Genomic DNA, 23,458 nt, shown 5'->3' on the forward strand with positions numbered 1-23,458 from the left:
AGGCTGGTCTCTGGCCTTGCAAGTGCTCCGTAGCTGCAATGAGGCGATTGAGCCTGGCCTCCTAACTGGTCTCCCTGTCTCCAATCTCTAGTTTTTGATAAACTGAAGTCTGAGGATGTGCTGCTGCCTTGAGAAGGGGGTGCTCTCTCTGAAGAAAGTCAGATGGCAGAGCCAGCATGGTTGTCAAGGCAGAGGGCCACAATCCTGGTGACCTTCTCAGTGGGGGCTGTCCTGACTGTGTTTCTGAGTCCCTACTAGGGATCCCCCATTCCCTCAATCTGACCACTTCTCTGCCCTCTCTCAGCCAGGGTCCCTGCCCCTGTGCTCCCTTCCTGATGAAAGCTGAGTATGGAGGGACAAGATAAAGCAGAGAGGTCACAGCCAGGAAGTGAGGGTGCAGAGGGAATGCTATGGTGAGAGACCCCCTAGGCTTATACGCACCCCTCCAGGAAGCCCGAAGATTCTCTCCAAATCTGGTGGTGTGAGGATGTCTCTGCCAACCACAGAGTCTTTGAAGCCAGGGGCATAGACCTCGATGCAATCAAACACTGGGGTGCCAAAAACAGAAATGAGATGGTGTTAGGAAGAAGAGGAGACGCTAAGGGGATACAACTTGGCAAATTTACTAACAGTCATTAAATTACACACAGACATGGGTTTATTTTATCATATGCAAATTATACCTCAATAGGTGAAAACCAAAAGTCAGCCCACAAGCAAATGAATAATTCATCCCAAAGATGCATGGGCAGGCCGGTCCAGTCCCCAATTTTCCCCACTTCCCTACCCCAACCCTAAACACAAAGCTGCTTGTCTCCTCTTGCATATGCAGCTTTTTTCACCTCATCACTTTCCTCAAGCTCGCTCGCGCTCTCTCTCTCTCTCTCCCTCCCTCTCTCTCTCTCTTTCAGATGGAGTCTCACTCTGTCACCTAGGCTGGAGTGCAGTGGTGCGATCTCGGCTCGCTGCAACCTCCGCCTCCAGGTTCAAACGATTCTCCTGCCTCAGCCTCCGGGGCAGCTGAGATTACAGGCATGTGCCACCACCCCCGGCTAGTTTTTTTTGTGTTTTTCGTAGTGACGGAGTTTCACCATGTTGGTCAGGCCTGTCTCGAACTCTTGACCTCAGGTGATCCACCTGCCTCGGCCTCCTGAAGTGCTGGAATTATAGGCATGAGCCCCCATGCCTGGCCTGCTCAAGCTGTTTCTTTTGCTTGGAATGCCCTTTGCTGCCTGGCCAGCTCCTAGTCATCCTTGGAAACCCAGCTTGACCGTCCCTTCCTTTGAAAGCCTTCCTTGTCCCTCTGGCTCATGCTTCTCCTTTGGTTCATGCAGTCAGCTGTGCTGTAATGACAGATTTCTTAATTTGTCTCCTCCATCCCTTGCTAGGCTGCGAGCAACTGGAGGGCAGGAACTGTGTTTTCTTGGCTTTCTTAGCCCAGTTCCTGACTCCAGCAGTCATTCACTATGCTGACTTGAGGTTCCCTCGACTATTTCCTCCCTTTGGGATGTCATCTGCAGCTGTCAATCCTGAATGGGGCAGTGAGGAGGAGCAGGCCCAGTCAGGTCGCAAGCCCGGCTGTGGCTCTGGAGGCAGAACATGCAGCTCTCTTTACCTCTGTCTGCGTAAGCGTCTCTCTCCTGCTCGTCCCAGGCCTTGCCTCCAGCCAGTGTGTAGGGCGTGTACTGAGTGAAGAGAGAGACTACGTGGCAGCCGGAGGGAGCCAGGGTGGGGTCCAGCGCAGAAGGGATGCAGAGCTCAATCATAGGCCTGTGCAGGCAGGGAGGAGAGACGGCAGGTCTAAGAGCAGCAGTGTGGTGCGAAGGGCCTCTGAGATGACTTGGGACACAGTGGAGACCCTGAGATGACACCAATCCTGGGCGACTGTCACTGTACAGCCACAGTGGTTGTCCACAGTACAGGTTCACAGTGGCCTCCAGTGTGATCCAGAGCACCTGTGAGGAGCTGGCCTGGCCCAGACCCCCAAATGCATGGCCTGTCCTTGCCTGCCTTCATCACACGCTGTGCTCTAACCACAGCTCCCAAACGCAAATGTCTCCAAGGTCCACACAGACAGTGGGAGTGTGGAAAGAGGCCAGGCCTAAGACAGCAGGCGCCCAGGCAGCCAGATTTCAGCCAGGCTTTAGCGGCCTGACTGCCTTTTCCAGAGCAGACCAATGGAAGACATAGTTGCTAGGGCTGCCCCGAGCCCCAGCAGAGCTGTGAACTGCTTCCCACCCCACCACCTTTGCCTGCCACACCTTTTCTACCTGGAGCACATTCTCCCTCTGATCTCCAAATATGAGTCTCCTTCAAGGCCATGGGAAACACCCCTTCTCCCTGCGTCCCTCAGCCGCAATGTTTTTGCTGAACTTGGATGTCCACCAGGGATCTCAAACGTCCCCCGTTCAAACCCCAATGCCTGATTAGCCTCTAAAACCTGCTCCACCCCCGCCGCCTCTTCCTCTCTTCGGTAAATGGAGGCATCTTTTCACAGTCGCTCCTTTTTATTACCCACATCCCACTCCCTGTCCAACAGCAAGTCCTGTTGGCTTCACCTTCAAAATATACCCAGTCTTCCGTCCCTTCTCATCACTTCCACTGCCCCACCCTTGTCCAAGCCACTGTCCACTCTAACTTGGATTCTGCAACAGTAACCCATTGCAACAGATGCCTTAATGTTTTCTCCACACCGTGTCCAGGTTGGTCTTTCTAAAGTATAAGGCAGGCTCTGCACAAACTTTCCTGGAGTAAGAGCCAGGGCAGTTGACAAGACCCAGCACGATCTGACACCCTTCACTCCCAGGTGCTCTCTCTCCAGCCACTCTGGCCTCGTCCCTGTGCCTCCTACACAGCAGCATGCTCCTGCCCCAGGGCCTTTGCACCTGACCTTCCCTCTGTCTGGACGTTCTTTCCCAGGTACCCACAAGATCTGTAGCCTCACTTCCTTCCGGTCTCTGCTCAAGTGCCGCGTTATCAGAGAAGGCTTTCCTCCCCTTCTCTGCCTATTTTTCTCTGCAGTGCTCATCATCAGTGCTTACTTGTTGATTGTCTTCCTCTCATGGATAGAAAGTCAGCGACCTGAGACCTTGTTGGCTTTGCTTGCTGATCTGTGCCCAGTCACTGAACCAAGCCTGGCACAGAGTAGAGACCCCAGAATATTTATAAATGGATGAATGAACTTTGCGCTATACCCTTCTCTCCAGGCGCACATCTTCTTTACCACATGCTGTAAATATTTGTGTACCTGTCTTATCATAAGCTTCGTGTCGGTTTCATGCCCCTGCCCCGCTAGTTCTCCCAGCCTGTACCTAGTACAGAGCCCGGCACTGAGTAGGTTTTCAACAGTGTGTGCTGGACAGTGGACAGGAAGGAAAGGCTCTTGCTCCTATAGCGCCCCTGCCTTTTCTGGAAGGATGGAAATACAGCTGCAGTGGGAGGTGGGAAATGCTTTTAGAAGTTTTGCAAGAAGGCAGCTTATCAGAAAAAGAAAGGCTACGGAGCAGGGGACTCGGTGAGTGCGTGCCCCCTGACAGGCTCTGAATGAGAGAACCTCCTTTGCTTTCCCAGAACACATTTTCTCTTCTTCCTCAGCCCCAGCACTTTCCTGGGCAGCGCTCTGCCCCCTGCCCCTTCCGCTAACCTGAGCTGCTCTTCACCCTTACCTGCCCTGGTCCTCAGATTTTTCACCTGGGATGCACTTCCTGTCCTTGGAAGTTAAGTATGGATTTTGGCAGATCCTAAGTCACTGTGAAGGTTGAACGCCAGGCCTGATCCCTGCTGTGTGTGACACGGACAGCCCTGCCTGCCAGGCCCATGTGGAAGAACATCAGGGGATGTTCTGTCCAGGACCCCTACCTGTGGGAAGGCAGGCCATCCATGGCGTCTTCAAAGGCCTGATGAAGGAGGAGGGTGTCTTCACAGTTCAGGTGGATGGAGCACTGGTGATGGGGCAGTGGGTGGCCCCTGGGAGCATTGGGGGCCGCCAGGAAGCTGGGCAGCCTGTCTACAGCCACTGAGGGACCAAAGAGGAGGGTCAGGTCTTAGCCCCCCAAGGTCCTCCCTCTACAGCCAGCACCCTGCTACCCTGAGTGGCAGACGGGAGTAGGAAAGTATTAGCAAGTGTTTCACCTTCTGACCAGGCTGCAGGGGGACACAGGCTGGAGGTCAGGGAATGGAGGTGATGACAGAGTTCAGCTGCCCCCCGCCTGGAGGTTTCTCACTCGGATGGGTCAAAGGAGACAGTGCTGCAATGTGGTGTGCCTCTTACCATTGATCTTGGTGACAGGCGACCGGGTGTCCAGCTGAGAGATTTTCTCCAGAAACTCCTCAGGAAGCCACTCCTGGAAGGAGAAGCCTCCATGAAAGCCCCCAGACATCCAAGGCCCCAAGGAAGCTGCCTTCTTTCTTTGCTCAGGAAGATCCCTCAGTCGCTCCCTCCGGAAATCCTCTTCATCCTTCAAAGCTCAGCCAAAACCACCTCCTCTGTGAAGCCTTCCTAGATCCCCTCCCACTCAGCTCTAACCACTTCCTCCTCTGTGCTTGGCCAGCAGTTCTGACTGTGAAATAGTCCACACCTCTCCCTGCTTGCAAAGGGGACAGTGGTTTGCAGGTCTCTTTTCACTACTGGTGTGTAAGCTCTTGGAAGCCTCGATGATCTCAGAATTGCCTTAACAAGTTTCTTTTTACTGATGTTTGTTGAATTTTATTAATGGAATCACTCAGAAAAAGTAGTGCTTTGCCCCTAAGAATTACCCCCAAGAATGGTTGGGAGCTTCGTGCACATATACATGTTATCGTATCTTTTGGGCACAGGGAAAGTCAATTGCAAAAACTGCCCCCCCAAAACTCACCCCTCCCTGTTTGCACACCCGTTTCTGTGTAATCTTGCAGTGCCCTCACACTCTGACTCTGGGCTTGGCCATGAGACTTGCTTTGGCCAATGCTAGCAAACAGGATGCAAAGAGATCAAACCACATGATACTTGCATACATGCTTGAGCTTGCCTGCTTTTGCCCCTTGCCAGACCCTGAGAACATGCCTGGACTACTGTGCTGGGGGAGGACAGACACACGGGGCAGAGCTGAGTTCCCCTGGTCATGCCAGCAGAAACAGTCCTGGACCAGCCACCACTGGCTAGCTCCCAGGAACATGAAGGAGTCCCGCCAAGATCAGCAGAGCCGGCAAGCTGACCTGCAGCTGACTGCAGATGCATGAGCCAGCCGTGAGCAGTTGAAATCCACCAAGATCAACTGAAGTCTCCAGTTCTGGGTGCCAGTATTTCTTGTGTGCCCAGTTTTGTGGCTCTTTTCAAAAATTAATTAATAATCATGGATAATACAACAGATAGTTGACACATACAATGGAATTAGAGCTGGTGAAAGGGGAGAAATCAGGAAAGTAGGAAAGTTGTGGAAATAACTCTAGATGGAAAGTCAGACCTGGGTTCTAGCTCTGGCTCTGCCAGTGGCCAGAATCTTGGTCACTTCACCTCTCTGGCCCCTTCTCCTCACCTGTGAGGCTCCTTCCCTGTTTGCTACCTGCCCTTACCTGCCTGTTTCCCAAATGCAGAGACTTGGCTTTTGCATCTCACACCCTGATGCAATCCTGGCTCCCTCAATCCTCACAGATTCCAACCCCTGTTTTGGCAGACATCTAAGCTCCACCCTCCTGCCCGCAGCCTCACCTGTGGCGTCAGCTTCAGGAAGGTGATCTGCGGTGATGTGTTGGACAGCACCACCTTGCTTCTCACTTCTGTGCCATCTTCCAGCACAACTCCTTGAACACAGCCTTCACTGTTCACCTGCACCTTCGCCACTGTCTAGCGCCCACCAGAAACCCCCAGGAAGGGAAACCCAGGTTAGATCTTGTGGGATTCCCATGGTCTGTGATGGTCCTAGGCATTCACAACTTCTTCATCCCAAACCCACCCCATCAAGTTCTGCAGCTTCTCCATGAAACACTCAGCCTCGGTACAGTGACCAGGGAATTCAAAGGGGGTGGTTAGCCACTAACAGGCTGCGTGACCTTAGTCTCTTAATTCTGCAACCCACCCCCTCACAGCCCCTCTGTTCATTGGTAAAACAAGGGACCTTCCAAATCTGAGACTTGGTTCTGTCCTGGGATCCTTGTCAATAATTGGGGTGGGGTAGAGGGGCCATTCACCTTTTCAGTGAAGATGCTTGCTCCATGGGTGGTGGCTGAGCTTGCGATGGCATCAGAGAGGGCACCCATGCCCCCCTGGACATAGCCCCAGGCCCCCTGCATCCCCTCCAGGCCCCCCATCACATGATGCAGCAGCACATACCTGAGGACAGACCATCTGACTCAGATCCTGGAGGTGGGATCTCATCTGCCCAGAGTTGTAGGTGCAACTATTCCTTTCCATCTTGATCTTCAGCCCCTCCCTGCCACCATCCAGCCCTTTCCCAGTCGCCTTTAATGAGCCAAGTTCTTGTAAGAGCCCTTTGCCTTCTCTACACTGACTCCCTAGCAAGTGTGTCTATGTGCATAGCTTTATTACCAAAAAGAAGGCATATGCCCAAACCTGCAGCCCCAGCACTCTCCTGAGCTCCAGCTCCTATGTCTAACTACCCACAGATATCTCCATTTGGACGCTTTCTTGGTAGGCATCTTAAACTCACCACCTTTTCCCCATTCTCCAGCTGTGTCCCCTTCAATCTTTCCCATTCCAGTGAACGACACCTTTCCATAGAAGGTTCTGTTTCCAACAGAAACCAGGTGTCAGCCTTGACCGCTACCATCCTTCCCCATCTACGTCCACACAGCAACGCCAACTCAGCCTCCAAAGGGCTTGCAAGGCCACCCCACCTCTCAGCCTCTCTTCCTTTTCTTATGCTGCTGCAGTAGTGCCCCTCATTGGACCCCCTCTCCCACACTTTCCCTGCAGGTCTTTGTCCACATATATCCTGGAGCCTTATCTTAAAGCCCAGCTGTGCTCCTGCCACTCACTTATCACCATTCCAAACCTCCCTGGCTTGGCGCTGCCCTTAGGGAATGGCCAGTCTCCTAGCAGGCGCTCCAGCCTCATCCCTCATCCTGTCCCTCTCTGTACCCCATCCTCCTAACTAACAGAACCTCTAGATTCCTGGGTGGATCATACATTCTCTAACCCCAGCATTTCCCCTGCTGTTCTGTCAGCCTGAAGCCCCTTCCTCCCTCATCGTGTGTTTCGCTAACTCCTCTTTGTCCTTTGGGTCTCAGATCAAACACCTCTTCCATGTGGAGGCTTCTCTGACCCTAGGCCAGGCTGTGTCCCGGCTGCTTCTCCTAGCATCACACTCACACCACTTCATCATCATCACTCGCTCTGTGTCTCTCACCCATCGGGACGTCTGCTCCACTCACTACCGTATCCCCAGCACCTAGCGAGCACTCATCCCTATTTGTTGGAAGAATTAATGAAGGAACAAATTACTTAAAGGCATATTTCACAAACTGAGCACTGGCTAAGCCTCCCAGAGATCCCAAGAGAAAAGGGCAGAGGCCCCAGCTGGAAGATCCAGATTGGCTGGTAGATCACAGCTTGGCCAACGTGTAGCAACTGCTGCCAAGCCCCCGTCTCTATGGTCCTGGGGGAATTTGGGGCCGGCTTAATATGTGTTGAAAAACCACTTCCGAGGGTGTGCTCATCCCTTGAGAGAAAAGCCACGTCAACAGCTTCTAGCTTCTAGCTGTATCTTCTGGTGCACTGGAAACGGCCCAACCCTTGGCGGCATTCTCCATCCCAACACACACACACACACACACCCCCCTCCATTCCTGCTTCTGTGGGGGCTCATTAAGTCAGACCACACTGCAGGCTTCGCTGTGTCTGACTGCCACCTCTCGGACTGGGTTGTCAGCGCACACCCACACTCAGCAAGAGAAAGGCAGCTCACTGCCCATCCTGAGGTGCCTGTGTGAGTGTCCCGGAGCCCAGGGAAAGGACCGGCGGCAGGCAAGGGAGAATGGGTGTTTGCGGGAGTGGAGAGGTGGAAGAGGGAAGGGAAGAGGAGAGAAAAGAAGATATTGTTGAGATACCAAGTGGGAGGTGGGAGAGAGGCTTTTCTTAGTGAAGCAGCAGGGCACAGTCACTAAGAAGGAAGATTTTGGGGAATCAGACATCTCGAGCTGAAAATCAGCCTGGCCTCTTGAGTGGCTTTGGGCAAGACACTCCCTTCTCTGAACTGCAGTTCTCAGACATTGCTCTGAGGGTTAAATGGATCGTGTGTGATGTGCCTGGCTCGGTTCCTGGCTCACTGGGTGAGCTCTGTTAAGTGGCAGCTGTTGCTGCGGCCACTGCCACTGTTGTCCTCACTCCTGTTGGGGAACATGCCCCATTCCTGTGTCCCGCCTCACCCCCCTCACTCACCCACTCCCCGGAGTGCGGGGACTTGTCATGGCTCCAATCACAGCATCTGTGGCCAGAGTGGCTTTTAGAGGCTCAGACTCAAACCACTGATCCAGCACCTGGACAGCACAACAGCAGAGAGAAGGGCTTAGGGGCCTCGACGGGAGGAGGGTCCCCTTGCTCCCTGGTTGGGCCTGACGCTGGGGAACCGCTCACCTTGGTAATGGGAGCTGTGAGGACCTCATAATATTGGGGAAGCTGGGCTCCCAGGATGCGGCCTATAACAGAAGATCCACAAAACAGAAGTTGAGACAGGTGACAGGGAAACCCTCCGACCTGGCCTGTGGGATAAAAGATTGGAGGAGGCCGAGACTTCCTGCGGGGAGATGGTAGAGCACAGCCAATGCAGAGACAGACCCAGCCTGAGTCCCGGCCACACCTCTCACTAGCAGCGCCTGGGACACATTTTTAACATCTCTGAACCTGATTCTTTACCTGTAACACGGGAATCCTATTTTACACCCCAAGGGCTACAGTGAGCATTAAATGAGCTAGGTAAAGCATTTGCAAGTTCATAGGCATTTAATATGTTTAATCAGTTAGCATTATGTTTTGAAAATTTTAAACTTCTACCTTATTCCCTTATTTTGAACTCTGGAAGGCCCATATCCTGGGAGGTAGCTGGCCTGGCTGATCCATTCCTACAACCCTGATTCAGACCATTTCAGAGTAACTAGGCTTTAAGACCTTCAGGATAGAAATCACGGTCTCTAGACTTATAGCACCCAGGCCTAGCTTATCGTCTGGCACGTAGTAGTTGCTCAATAAATGTTTTTTGCCTGTTTTTCACACAAAGCTCCCTGGACTGGTTATCTGAGAGGCAGTGTCTACTTTTTGCATTTGTAATAGATTCCACTGGCTCCACACTCTTTGCAATGTATAAGTCTGCAGTGCCTCCCAACCCACCACAGCTTGGTTAACCTGCCCGGCTCCTTGGCTCTGGGCTCATCCATGTGACTTGGCCAGCCAGTGGAATGTTTGCAGATGTGACACAAAGCCAGACCTGAAACAGGCCTGTACATTGGGGCATGCCCTCTGTGCTTGTGCCACTGATGTGAAAAGTCCACGCCCAGATCAGCATGTGCTTCTACAAGGAGGACGGGAGGTACCTGCAGCAGAGCTGCCTCCACTGAGCTGCTGCAGACACAAACACATGCCTGAGACCAGACCAGATCAGCTGAGCCACGAAGACATATGGGAAACAAGCGATTTGTTTGTTTGTTTGTTTTTTCTAGGATATAGAGGCTAAACTGGTCTGTATATCCTCAAGGAGGGTAGAAAATAATAGCACACTTGATGTGCCTTCCCTTCTCATACTCATGACAGACATTACTAACTGATCACAGAACTTCTCCTTGCTGAGCCCAAATCTAGCATTCTTCCTGTATGGGAGCAGCACTTCAAATCTCTTGGCTCCTATATCTTATTCTAGCTACGGCCATGATGCCGAACTCCTTGCAGGCTTTGATCAGCTTCACAAAGGCACCTCCACAGCATCTCACTTCAGTCCTGAAAAGTAAGCCTCTCTACTTCTTCCCTAGGGCACTCATGGGAACCTACCTGGCACCCACAGATGCACAGCCCAGAAGTGTGGGAGTCAATGCCCTGTGAGGCAACCCTTGACCAATGGGAGCTAGCTAGAACCCAAGGAATAAATATTTCCCTTTCCATCTCCCGAGAAGGTTCCTCAAATGCATTTCATAAGGTTTCCCAGAGGGCCCACACAGGTCCAGCATCTTGTCACCCACAGTGTGGCTAGTGTGATCACACACTCTGGTATTGACTCTTTCTCTGTCCACTCTCACCCCCACTTTCTCCTATTTTTGTGCCTTGGGGTCACCCTTCCAATGAACTACCCATGCACAAGCCTTGGTCTCAAGCTCTATTTTAAAGCGCATCAGCCTAAGATGCTCTCAGCAAAGTGCTCCAGGCTGCCCGTAATTGATCGCAGCATGTTAACTGATCCCAGGTGGCAGTTGCCATGGAGGTTCAGGCTTGTGTCTAGGCATTGAGACAATGCGCTCACCTCCTTGAAGGTCACTCATCATGCCCTGGTGCCCGCACTTGGACTTACCTGCCTTCAGCAGGGGCTTAAGGGTGGACAGCGACTTGATCCTTTGCAGCAGAGAGCCACACTGGAAGGCCGCCATGTCCACGGGGGCCGCATCCAGCAGAGGGTCAATGGCTAATGCCAAGCGATGCATGAACTCCTCGTATCTGGGAAAGACCTGGAACAGAGCTCTGCATCAAGGCCCCACCATCCATATCCCTCCCCTCCATGCTGTCCCCATATGGCCTGTCACCCCCACAGCTTGATGGTTCCTCAGGCCTCATTCCCCGCTGTGGCTCGGCTTGGCTCTGTTGAGCTCCCCCAGTTCCAGGTCTCTGGGTTAACATCAACACCAAGAAGAGTACATGGGGTGGAGGTGGGGGTGCTCAGGAGACCCTGGGCGATAGGAGAGACACCAGCAGTGGCAACAGGGACAAGGAGCTAATGCTGGCCAACACAAAGTGTCACCCACAGAAAACTGGCAAGAATCTTAGGGTGTGATCTCTGCGATAAACCATGAAACCACTTAGAAGTTTCTTCCTTCTGTCATTTCTTCTTTTTTTTTTCCAAGATGGAGTCTTGCTCTGTCACCCAGGCTGGAGTGCAGTGGTGCGATCTCGGCTCACTGCAACCGCTGCCTCCCAGGTTCAAGCGATTCTCCTGCCTCAGCCTCCTGAGTAGCTGGGATTATAGGCATGTGCCACCATGCCCAGCTAATTTTTGTAGTTTTAGTAGAGACAGAGTCTCACCATGTTGGCCAGGCTGGTCACGAACTTCTGACCTCAAGTGATCCACCTGCCTTGGCCTCCCAAAGTGCTGGGATTATAGGCGTGAGCCGCTGCGCCTAGCCTGTCCTTCTGTCCTCTCACATATTACTGGTAGAAGTTAGACCTTTGCCTGTATTCTTTTCCAGTCTGTAGGTCTCCCACGCCGTCTCATCACCCGCAGTCACAGAAGACTGCCTCTTCTCACCCCACAAGCTCCCACGTCAGAATCCACTTTCGAAAGCCTGGTTTCTGACACTCACCTTCGCTTCCCTGGTGGGCACAGGAGCAGTGATAGAAGCCTGTACTACTGGAGGCCCTACCTGATTTCTCTTAGCCCTGGACTTTGCATTTTGGTCTATCTCTACCCATGGATAGACCCATGACATTTTAATAAGTGTTACATGAAGAAAAGTTCCATGTTAAAATACATTTGAGAAGTCTTGGTAAAAACGAAGTTAAACAGCTTTCTCTAAGCAGGACTTTAATATGACAGCATGGAAAGACAAAACCAGGAATCAAGCTCCTTACTTTCCACGATGGGAAATGGGCCCTTGCCTCTGGCGTGTGTGGTCGCTAGAGTGTAGGGCCACAGCTAGTGTCCTGCAGGCCCTGGGACCTGGCCTTGTGCCAAATCGCCTCAAGTGCATCTGAGATGGGCAGGATTTGGACAACAGGATGCAGGTGGTGGTCTCCAATCTGCCACACAAAAGAACCATCAAAGAAGCACTTTTAAAAAGCTAAGCTCCTCAGGCCGGGTGTGGTGGTTCATGCCTGTAATCCTAGCACTTTGGGAGGCGGAGGTGGGAGGATTGCTTGAGCTCAAGAGTTCCAGACCAGCCTGGGCAACATAGTGAGACTTTTGTCTCTACAAAAGAATTAAAAATAACTTAGCCGGGCATGGTGGTGAATGCCTGTAATCCCAGCTACTCAGGTGGCTGAGGCAGGAGGATTGCTTGAGCACGGGAGGCAGAGGTTGCAGTGAGCCAAGATCGCACGGCTGCACTCCAGCCTGGGTGACAGAGTGAGACCCTGTCTTAAAAACAAATGAAATAAAATAACAAAATAAAAGGCTAAGCTTCTCAGGTGATTCTGATCATCAGCCAGGTTTGAAAACTACTGGTGGAAGAGACATGTAGGCTGTGCATCTGTGGTTCTCTAAGTTTTACCCAGTAATAGATTAACACAAGAAAAGCAGTGTACATGGGTTCTATTAACCTAGGTTCTTCCTATGAAAATGTCTCCACTGAGATATGATTTAATGCTACACCTCAGCTTGTATCCACGCTTGGTACAAAATGGCCATTCAAATAATCTTCCTAAGTCCACAGAACCAACTGTGGCAGGGCCCTTACGGAACTCAGTGGCTCATCTAGACAAGGCCACCCAGCAGGTTCCTAGAATGCAGTTCCAAGGGAAAAAAAGTGCATTCTCCATCCAACATGTGCTCATCCCATCACCAGAGCTGCACACCATCATGGACACTTTGTTGCTTTGGGCAGTCAGGAGGGAGCCTTGGGATGCCACATTGAATGAATATTTAGAACTCTCTTGTCCTAAGTTCCTGATTCAGTTGATTTTATCCTTAATTTTCTCTGATCATCCCTCATCCTCCTGGCTTTCATGTGCTTTAATGTGGACAAACACCCGGAACTCTGTCTGAAAGCTGGAGGGGCATGAAGCACTTCCTGGTGTAGGAACACGCCGGTGCATTTCCTCTTGAACTCAGCATGCACAGCCCCTCTGAGAGTGGCCCCATATTGAATACACGCAGGTGTGCGTGTCTTCCAGTCCACTAGTCTTAATCAGCATCCTCCACCCACTTCTCTTCGCAGTGCCTGAGATCAAGAGCTGCCACCAACTGGAACCCTCCTAGGAATGTGGGGTGGCCTGGCCCAGTGCCCATGACCTTTGGACAATTGTTCTAGGACAATCCTACCAGGCCCATCTTTAGGCTGCTGAGGGAGTAGGAGCTCAGTCACTGCTCGCCTTCCCTACCTGGGCGTCCTTCCGGGAGAACTGGGCAATCTGCTTCTGGTTTTCTGCCATGTCTGTGCCCAGCAGAAGGGACCTGGGCACCTTGCTGCCCACACCGTCTTCCAGCATGGGGGTGAAGGAGTAGGGGTTTCGAAGATGAAGCCTCAGCCCATGTTTCTGCAGAACACAAACAGCACGGCAACAAATTAATGGCTCTGTGGTCTCTGCCTGTCATCTTTTTCTCCAGTTGTGTTTGTGTGACCATATAGGTACCTGTGTATAGATTCCCAAGTGTATGGTCCTGGTTTCTGTTTTTTAAATATAGTTTAAAGAAAGCCCTCTTGCCCAAGTACCCTATGGTAGACAATACTGTATCATAGCACAGTACACTATACCATTCTATACCATACCATACATACCATACCATGCCATACAGCACCACACCATGCCACATCATACCATACCACACTACATCACATCACACCATACACACCATGCCATACCACACCCTACCACACCATATGATACTATACCATGTCATATCACACCACACTACGCCATGCCACATCATACCACACCACACTGTGGCACACTCATTCCATGCCAGGGACTGTACTAGGGTTTACAATGGTTACCTCACAACAACTTTGTAAGTACAGTCTTGCATCACTTAACGATGGGGAGATGTTCTGAGAAATGCATTGTTAGGCAATTTTGTTGTAGTTTGAGCATCACAGGTGTACCTACACAAACCTAGATCTGATAGCCTACCACACATAGGCTGTGTGGTGTAGCCTATTGCTGCAAACCTGCATAGAATGTTACTACACTGAATCCCGGAGACAACTGTAATACAATGGTATTTGGGTATCTAAACATACCTAGGCTGGGAGCAGTGGCTCATGCCTGTAATCTCAGCATTTTGGGAGTCCAAGGTGCACAGATCAGCTGAGGTCAGGAGTTCGAGACCAGCCTGGCCAATATGGTGAAACCCCATCTCTATTTAGAATACAAAAATTAGCCGGGCATGGTGGCACACACCTGTAGTCCCAACTACTCGGAAGGCTGAGGCAGGAGAATCGCTTGAACCTGGAAGGCGGAGGTTGCAGTGAGGTGAGACTTCACCACTGCACTCCAGCCTCGGTGACAAAGCGAGATTCTGTCTCAAAAAACAAAAACAAAAACAACAACAAAAAACCCAAACATAGAAAAGGTACATTAAGAATATGGCATAAAAGGTAAGAAAAATGATACGTATAGAGCCCTCATGATGAATGGAGCCTGCGGGATCGGAAGTTGCTGTGGGTGAGTGGTGAGTGACTGAAGGCCCAGCACATTGCTGTGCACTACTGCACGCTTTATAAATACAGTACACTTAGGCTACGCTACATTGATTAAAACATTTTCTTCAGCAAGTTAGCTTACTGCAACTTTTAAACTTTATAAACGTTTTAATTTTTAAAACCTTTTTGATTCTTTGAAAAAGACACTTGGCTACAAACACAAACATTGTATAGCTATATAAGCTATTTTCTTTATATCCTCATTCTGTAAGCTTTTTTCTGTTTTTAAAATTTTTATTTTATTTTATTTTTTACTTTTTAAATTGTTTTGCTAAAAAGTGAAACACAAACACACACATCAGCCTAGGGCTACACGGGGTCAAGATCATCAGTGTCACTGCCTTCCACCTCCACATCCTGCCCCACTGCAGGGTCTTCAGGGACAGTAACACGTGGCGCTGTCATCTCTAGAGAGCAATGCCTTCTGCTGGATCCCTCCTGACAGACCTGCCTCAGGCTGTTTGACAGTGAATTTTTTAAATAAGGAAAAGGAATACATTCTAAAATAGTAATAAAAAGTATAGTATAATAAATACATTAACCAGTGACAAAGTCATTTACTATCAAGTATTGTGTACTGTATATAATTATATGTACTAGACTTTTTGACAACTGGCCGCACAGTAGGCTTATCGCCACAAACACATGAATAATATGCTGCACTGCAACTATGACATCGCTAGGGGACAGGAATTTTTTTCAGCTCCATTGTAAGCTTATGGGACCACCATTGTATATAGTCTATCGTTGACCAACATGTTGTCACGTGGCACGCGGCTGTCTTACTATCCTCATTGTACAAAAGCAACACGAGAGGCTCATAGGAGTTACGTAATTTGTCCCAGGTCACTTTAGGAGGTAGGTCTGGGTTTCAAAACCACAGCTGCGTAACTGCAAAGCCCCAGCTCTCAGCGCCAGTCTGGAACTGCCCCACTTCAGAAATAAATAATTAAATTTAGAAAGACACAATCAAGCAATGGTTATGTGAAAATCTATACTTACAAGGTAGATAAATTATTCACATCAGAACATTTTATTTACTTTGCAGACTCATTTACTCCAGGGTCACTTTAAGTGGAAGTCCCCTTGATGCATTTAAAATATGATTTGATTTACAAATATTTGATTAGCACACAGAACTTTCCAAGAGCACATCTACTTCCTCAAAGGAGGCACAGATAAAGCAAAAGGGGCCTGTGCTGCCTCCAGTTTCTGCTGTCCAGAGGCTTCCTTCTCCAGATCCGTGGCCTGCTCCCTCAACGACTCCAGGTCTTGGCTGGAACGCCACCTTATCAGCCAGGCCTCTCCTGCACTCCCTGCGCCCTCGCCCTGCAATATTTTTCCCCAAAGTACTTGTCACCACATGGCTAATCACATATTTAGTGTTTTCATTGTCTCCCCAAGTAGAATGTGAGCCCTGTGAAGTCAGGGGCATTGTCTATTTTGTTCACTGCTGTATCCCCCGCATGCAGACACAGTGCAGTTAATAAGCATTCTGTCGACTCTGAATAAATGAATGCTACGTTGCAGACAAGGTACGGCCGCAGAGGAGGGAAATGAGATCTGAGAGTAGAGGTTTTAGGAAAGCACGAGGAAACCAAAAACAGGCTTTTCCAACAATTGCCGCTGGAGTTGCTCCACACTGGAGACGCTCCAGGCGGGCAGGCTCGCCGCAGCTCTGGACACTCTGTGCCTGGAGGAGGTTCCTGACACTGGCGGGGGCCGGGGCCAGGAGACGGCTGGGGTCCCTCCTAACCCTAAGATGGAGACATTCTTTATTCTAAGCTGGAGAAACTTCCAGCTTCGTTCCTCTTAATGTAGTGAACTCTCTCATACCCAGGAAGCATCCTTAGTTTCTCTCCTTGTCATTCTTGACATCCCGTACACTGCCTCCAGAACCTGTGCGCTTCTCTCTAAGCCACCATTTCGGGAACCGCTGCAGCGCGGCCTCGTGATCCACATGCGACCCCTCCTGTTTCCGCCGAGTCCTCACCAGCCAGCAGGCGGGCTGACCTTGGTCAAGTCACAAATCCTAGCAGTGGACTTCCTGATCGCACACCTCACCGGCTTCTCGCTGCACCTGGATAAAATGCAGTCCCCGAGTTGGCCCCTGCCCCTCCCACCCCAATCTGCTGCCCTCTGCCTGTCACTCCTCTGCTCTGGCCACACTGACCTGCCCTCTGCTCACGCCTGCCTGGGTGGGTCCATCTCCTCTTCCCTCTGACTGGAGACCGTCTGCTTAGATGTCCACACGGCTGCTGCTGGTGACCTCTTGGTATTTGAAAACCTGCTCAAATGTCACCTCCTTGAGGAACATGTCCTTCCTGGTCGCCATCTAGGCTGGAATCTCCACTCTCTCTCTAATGCTGCCTTCTTTTCTTTTCTTCTTGGCACTTACCTCTACCTGAAGTTCTCTCCCTCAGAGCAGGGTCCTTGCCTTTCCAGTTCACTGCTGTACACCCAAGGGCTTCTCTCAGTGCCTGGCACACAGCAGGTACTCAGAAACATGGACTGAATGAATGAATAACCCCCCAACATGGACTGAATGAATGAATAACCCCCCAAATCAGGGACCTAAGAGGAATCCAGAAGTTATTCCAAGTATAACTAATTGACTATGAATCACTTTTCATTTGATTCCAGGACTTTCTCTTCTAAATGGAGGCTCTGTCATTCTTAATGGTGTTAAATCAAACTTAGTTTAAAGCTGCCTCCTTGAATACTTTAAGCTCAGCCTAAAGGTTTCTCTGTTCATAGTGAACTCTAAGCTAGAAGGAGGTGTGAACAGGCTGTAACCTACTCCTGTGTCAATCGCCGAGTTTTGGCCAATCAAAGGGGACCAAGTGTTTAAACTGTGTTCAAATAAGACAAATGCTGAGCTGTATCCAATCCAGCTATTTCTGTACCTCACTTCCATTTTCTGTACATCACTTTTCACTTTCTGTCTATAAGTCTTCTTCTACCACGGGGCTGTGCTGGAGACTTTGAGCATACTCTGGCTCGGGAGGCCGATCCATTTATGAATCATTGTTTGCTCAATTAAACTCTGTTAAATTTAATTTGGTGAAGGTTTTTCTTTTAACAATGGTTTTAATTATGTGGAGTTCGAATGAGAAGGGGAATGTTAAGTAACCATCAGATTATATCCATGAGATTTGTTCGGATTATGAAGTTTTTTTCTTAAAAAAAAAAATGAAAGCAAAACCCTTCTTTTATTTACCCCATGAGAGTTCTCAGCATGCACAACCATCACGGGTGGAAACTGTTGGAAAGCGCATGTGTGTGAAGGATGTGTGTCTAAATGACCAGAGATACAAGAGATTTTTTTGTGTGTGTGTGAGATAGAGTCTTGCTCTTTCACCCAGGCTGGAGTGCAGTGGCACGATCTCGGCTCACTGCAAGCTCCACCTCCCAGGTTCACGCCATTCTCCTGCCTCAGCCTCCTGAGTAGCTGGGACTACAGGAACCCGCCACCATGCCTGGCTAATTTTTTTTTTGTATTTTTAGTAGAGACGGGGTTTCACCGTGTTAGCCAGGATGGTCTCGATCTCTTGACCTCGTGATCCGCCCGTCTCGGCCTCCCAAAGTGCTGGGATTACAGGTATGAGTCACTCTCTCTAAGAGCAGGGTCTGGCCGGTACGAGAGATTTAAAGGGTGTTCTTCTCAAAGTTGTGTTCCGGGGGCCTTCTCTCTCAGAATGACGTGAGAATGCCATCAAAAAGACTGTTTCTGGGCCCCACCACTGCAACCGAATCAGACCTGTGAGCAAGAACCCCAGGGAAATCTCCGCTTCCCCAGCAGTTTCCCAGGTCATACTCTGTGGCCCTGTAAGTTAGAGCCCTACCTTAGAGAGATTTCCAGGAGAAAAGCAGGAGCAAAATGAATAAGACTGAGTGAGACACAGAAGGTCAGTGAGGGGGGGAGGGAGGATGGGGTTGCCTCTGGCAATGAGGTCAAGGCTGGCCCAGGGGGAGGTGGGGAAGGTGGCTTATGGCTGAAGGGGATGAAAAGCCCCCCTCCACATCCCCTTCTCTGCCAGTGCAAAGGCTCTGCCCTTCCAGCCTGGATTCCATCACCCAGCGTGAGACTGCTGCAAAAGCAAACTCATTTTCTAGGTGGATGGAACCGGGAGGTGATCCAAGTCAGTGCTCGCATTGACAGCTGTGGAAACTAACACCCAGGACGGGCAGGCAGGCCCTGGTGGGGACCACAGAGGGTCAGTGGAGGGTGCTTTGGCTCAAGAAGGGGAGGAGGGCAGCGGTGCCAAAGCTAAGCCTCACACTTTAGTTGGCGGCTCAGTCTAATTGGATATAGCCTTATAAGTGGCAGGGTGATTGAGTAGTCTCTGGCCATTGGTCTTTCTGGAGCCTCAGTTTTCTCAAGTGCCAAATGGGGGTAATAATAATAGCAACAAGGACTGAGCCCGCTGTGCACCAGGGACTGTGCTGATGTAGCCTTGGGAGGCAGGTGTTGTTGCCATTCCCATCTTACAGATGAGGAAGAGAAGGCATCACATGGCGAAATCACACAGCTGGTGAGCTGTGGAGCAGGGAGGCAGACGCAGCCGGCCAGTTTCTAGCAGCTCCAGTCTCAGCCTCTGTGTACACCCCGCTGGAGCTGCCAGGGACACTCCATCTATGACCACGTTCACCACAAACTACAAAGAGCTAGAGGCATGTGAGTCTGGGTGGTATCGGTACCAAGAGGCCTGAGTGCATCATAGCTCAAGAACAAGGAGTAGGAGACAGTCCGACCTTGGCTCAAATTCTCCATCACTTTTTAGCTCTGTGAATTTAACCCCTGAACTTTAAGTTCCCTGATTCTAACATGGCTCTTGACTTACAGGTGAGGAACAATTGAGATAGAACATTAAATAAAGGTCATAGCCCAATATGTGATGCTGGTAAAGTAAATGCTCTCCATTATAGTTTTGGAAAGAGTATATTCCTGGAAAGAGTTTAGTTGCCCTCCTGTCAATGCCCTCCAGGCCCTCAATGTCCTGTTAAAACAAGGTGCTCCAGATGGGGTGAGTCCTGCACATCACACAGCAGAACTGCTTTCTCCCTGATCTGAGCACCGTACTCCTATGAATGCAGCCCAAGGCAGAAGTTAAAGCATCTACTCAATTCACTTGGGAGCTTCTAGTTCCAGGAACACTATGACAAATACCATTTCAAATGAGTAACATTTTTTAAGTAAAGAGAATAATCAAGTGAAAATGTCTATTCTGTGATTCTTAGTCTCATAGATCAGGTTTGCCAAAAGGAGGGTCCCTGTTCCCCAACATCTGCTACTATGAATAAGTGGTGCATTTACAAACTGCCTGCTGCTATGGTCTGGTCTGGACTGGAGACCAGCAACTCACCCCCAGCCCTGGCTAGATTTCATCCAGTCCTGGTACCAGGATGCACATACTCTGTCTCAGTGGCTTGAAGAAGTCTCTACATGAACCAGTTAGAGCAGCCAAAGAGCTGTGAACAGCAGCTGGACATCACACTAGCTTAAAATTTTGAATTTAGAGCAAAGATGTCACCAACATGGCTGGGCGCGATGACTGACGCCTGTAATCCTAGCACTTTGGGAGGCCAAGGTGGGTGGATCACAAGGTCAGGAGATCGAGACCATCCTGGCTAACATGGTGAAACCCCGTCTCTACTAAAAATACAAAAAATTATCCAGGCGTGGTGGTGGGCGCCTGTAGTCCCAGCTACTCGGGAGGCTGAGGCAGGAGAATGGCGTGAACCCGGGAGGCAGAGCTTGCAGTGAGCCAAGATCATGCCACTGCACTCCAGCCTGGGCGACACAGTGAGACCTGGTCTCAAAAAAAAAAAAAAAAAAAGATGGCACCAACATGAGTGGCAGCTGCTTGTGCAGATGGCACTAAGACCCCTTTTCTCTGAGTGGTGAGTGACAGTGGTACCAAGCAGGTAGAAGCCAATCAGCCTCAGGAATGTGGTGACGCAGTTTATAAGACAGTGGGGGTGAAGGAAGGTGAAAGGGTTGGCGGCAGGGTTGGGCAAGGTTGTAGACAAAGGTCAGTGGACTGAGAGGCAAACAGCACCAGATGAGACTCCCAGGAACCTTCCAAACAGCCTGGGAGCCAGAAAAGTCCCCAGGCCCCACTTCCTGCTCCAGCTGCCAAGAGAGGGAATCAGCTCTCAAGTTCATGAGGGCAGAAATGGGGCTCGTGTCCCAAGGCAGCTGTAAGCTCAGGCGCCCAAGGCTTCAGATAGGTGTCCCACGGGGCCTGATGGTGACAAAGCTCATTCTTCAAAAGAAGTCTGATTCTTGGATGAAATTTCCCACTTTTCAAGACACTATATGGACAAGACAAAACTCATCCATGGGAATGCAGCAAGGAGACCACGTGGGATACACAAGACTTGGGTAGAAGAGGGAGCCCTCAGGGGCGGGCATCACCTCGGGCGTGGAACAGGGAGCCTCTGCCCAGGTTGGGAAGATGGAACTGCCTCCTCCCTCCCTGCAATCAGGCTGGGGAGGCCCTACCTTCAGCTCCAGATCAGTGTAAATCTGCGGCCTCAGCAGGCTGAGCAGGTAGGACGCGCGGGAGAACTTAAACCCTGAAACCGAATCCAATGAAGATGGTTACCAGGGGTCAGCAGGGATGAAGACCATCACTGGGGGTCAGCGGGGATGAAGTCCGTCACGGGGGGTCAGCGGGGATGAGGTCCGTCACCGGGGGGTCAGCGGGGATGAGGTCCGTCACCGGGGGTCAGCGGGGATAAGGACTGTCACCCGGGGGTTCAGCGGGGATGAGGACCGTCACCGGGGGTCAGCGGGGATAAGGACTGTCACCCGGGGGGTCAGTGGGGATGAGGTCCGTCACCGGGGGTCAGCGGGGATGAGGACCGTCACCGGGGGTCAGCGGGGATAAGGACTGTCACCCGGGGGTCAGCGGGGATGAAGAGGATGAAGACTGTCCCCGGGTCACTGCCCTCCACTCCCCCATGCCACATCAGAGCTCACCTGGGACGATCTCCTCAGTGACAGCTGCACCCCCGATCACATGGCGCCTCTCGAAGACCGCGGTGTTCACCCCCAGTCTCTGCAGGTACGCTGCCTGGGAAGTGGGGCAGCACACAGGGCCCTCCCTTTATCCCTCTGAAATGTCAGGGCTCCCTCGGGCTGACCCGCAGACTAAGGTCCTCACTATAGGCCAGTATGCCCCACACCCCACGGCCTCCCCACCCTGCTCATGCTGTTCCCCGCTCTGGGAATGCCCTTCCCTGTGCTTCCCCTTCCACTCTTGCCTTTCCTAGATGTCCTCTAAGATCGGACAGGCCTGCTCCCGCCCCTGCACTTCCCAACTGAAGGTGGTCTTCCCTCCTCAGAGGCCTGGTGCCTCGGGGTCTCACGCTGCTTCCTGCCACCCTGCCCTGGGATGTTCCTCTCCTTCAGGCAGAGCACAAGCCTCATTCCTCCTACAAGCGCAGCACAGTGAGGTGAAACTTGTGAACGCTGACTCTTCTGCCCAGGTTCAGCCCCTCGTTCTCTCTCTGCTGCTGCAGCCCCAGTACCTGATCCGCCTGGCCTGTTTGTTCACTTGCAATAATGGGGCTGATGAATATAGTCCTGGCTTTACCCACTTCATAAGGCTGCTGTGAAGATGAACTGAGCTGGTCCCTAGACAGGACTTTAAGTGGTCCCTGGCACAGAGAATGTGCTCAGTCAATGAAGCTGTTCATAGCAGCGCTTTATTTTGGGAGAATAAATGATGCAAGGATTTCTATCAATTTTTGTCTAGCACTTAGTGGAAAAATCAATAAATATCTGTTGAACCAAACTGGTCATGAATCTACCGATCTAAAATGCTGGCCCTGTGACCACAGGAATGGTGCCATGCAAAAGTCAGACTTTTCAAAAAGCTCCCTTGGCAACTATTATGTGCCAGAAACAGTGAGTACATTGTCTTATTTAATTTTTCCCACCAGCCAAGAGGCAGGTACTATGATTCTCCCGTTTTACAGATGAGAAAACTGAGGCTCAATAAGGTTAACAGCTTGCCTCAGGCTCACAGAGCTGATGAGCAGAGGTCTTCGGAATTGAAACGAGACAGTGTGAAACCAGCGTCTATTCTCCTAACATATCCTACTGAGAAAGAAACAGCAGCCGTCACTCAGTGGCTGAGGCCTGGCACGCAAGGTAAGCTGCATCTCCTACTACACAGGAACGATCTCACAGATGGACAACCCCAAACGAGGTTTCTATAAGACTATGATAAAATGAGGCAAGCACAAACAAAAGCAATGTCTCAGTGCCATCGAGAAAATACCCAACACCCCTCTTGGCTGAAATGAGTGACTGCTACTTCTGTATCAATTACTGCTCTCCGCACACATCTCTCCTCCCTACAGATCGGATTTCTTGAGCTGCCCAGTTGCAGGGCTGCCCCTCCTTCCTGAGAGTATCTAATCTATGGCAAGCCCTATTTCCTTAGGCCTTCCCTCGAATCAACCAAAGCTCAAATCCTGTGCTAGGTTCTTTCTAACACCTTCCTACTGAGGCAACCCGAGGTTCCCCTGATGTGAGTCCCCTCGCTGCAAGGAGCAAGAAACCCAACTAGACTAACTACACGTGTGTTCCTGGTGGGCTCTGGGTGAAGGGGATGGATGCCAGCCTTCCTTGGCCTGGAAACTTCCAATAATAACAGCCACCACTTGCATGTGACGGGTTCTAGCAGCAAATGATCCATTACCTTCACAGCAGCTCTGTGAGGGCAGGTGCCATTGTTCCATTTTACAGTGACTCGGAGAGGCTAAGTGACTCACCTTAACCTTCACAAAGTGGCAGAGCTGGAAGATGAATCTTTGTTTATATTAATATAAAATCAGGCCTATATTAATATAAAATTAGGCCGGGCATGGTGGTTCATGCCTGTAATCTCAGTAC

General features: G+C 50.7%; 1 protein-coding gene across 1 annotated transcript in view; it reads right to left on the reverse strand.

Moving 5' to 3' along the window:
- PYROXD2 (pyridine nucleotide-disulphide oxidoreductase domain 2) overlaps window positions 1-23,458 on the reverse strand; it is a 32,820-nt gene that overhangs the window by 3,299 nt on the left and 6,063 nt on the right. Inside the window, exons 3-14 of the mRNA XM_025396498.1 lie at window positions 21,536-21,629; window positions 21,056-21,129; window positions 13,226-13,381; window positions 10,488-10,641; window positions 8,570-8,631; window positions 8,375-8,472; window positions 6,166-6,307; window positions 5,687-5,821; window positions 4,271-4,343; window positions 3,859-4,015; window positions 1,616-1,770; window positions 442-548 (exon numbers count right to left, since the gene is read on the reverse strand). Of these exons, the coding sequence (XP_025252283.1) occupies window positions 442-548; window positions 1,616-1,770; window positions 3,859-4,015; window positions 4,271-4,343; window positions 5,687-5,821; window positions 6,166-6,307; window positions 8,375-8,472; window positions 8,570-8,631; window positions 10,488-10,641; window positions 13,226-13,381; window positions 21,056-21,129; window positions 21,536-21,629 (1,407 nt within the window). The remainder of the gene's footprint in view (window positions 1-441; window positions 549-1,615; window positions 1,771-3,858; window positions 4,016-4,270; window positions 4,344-5,686; window positions 5,822-6,165; window positions 6,308-8,374; window positions 8,473-8,569; window positions 8,632-10,487; window positions 10,642-13,225; window positions 13,382-21,055; window positions 21,130-21,535; window positions 21,630-23,458) is intronic.

This window comes from Theropithecus gelada, chromosome 9 (assembly GCF_003255815.1).
Source record: "Theropithecus gelada isolate Dixy chromosome 9, Tgel_1.0, whole genome shotgun sequence".
NCBI classification, from domain to species: Eukaryota; Metazoa; Chordata; class Mammalia; order Primates; family Cercopithecidae; genus Theropithecus; species Theropithecus gelada.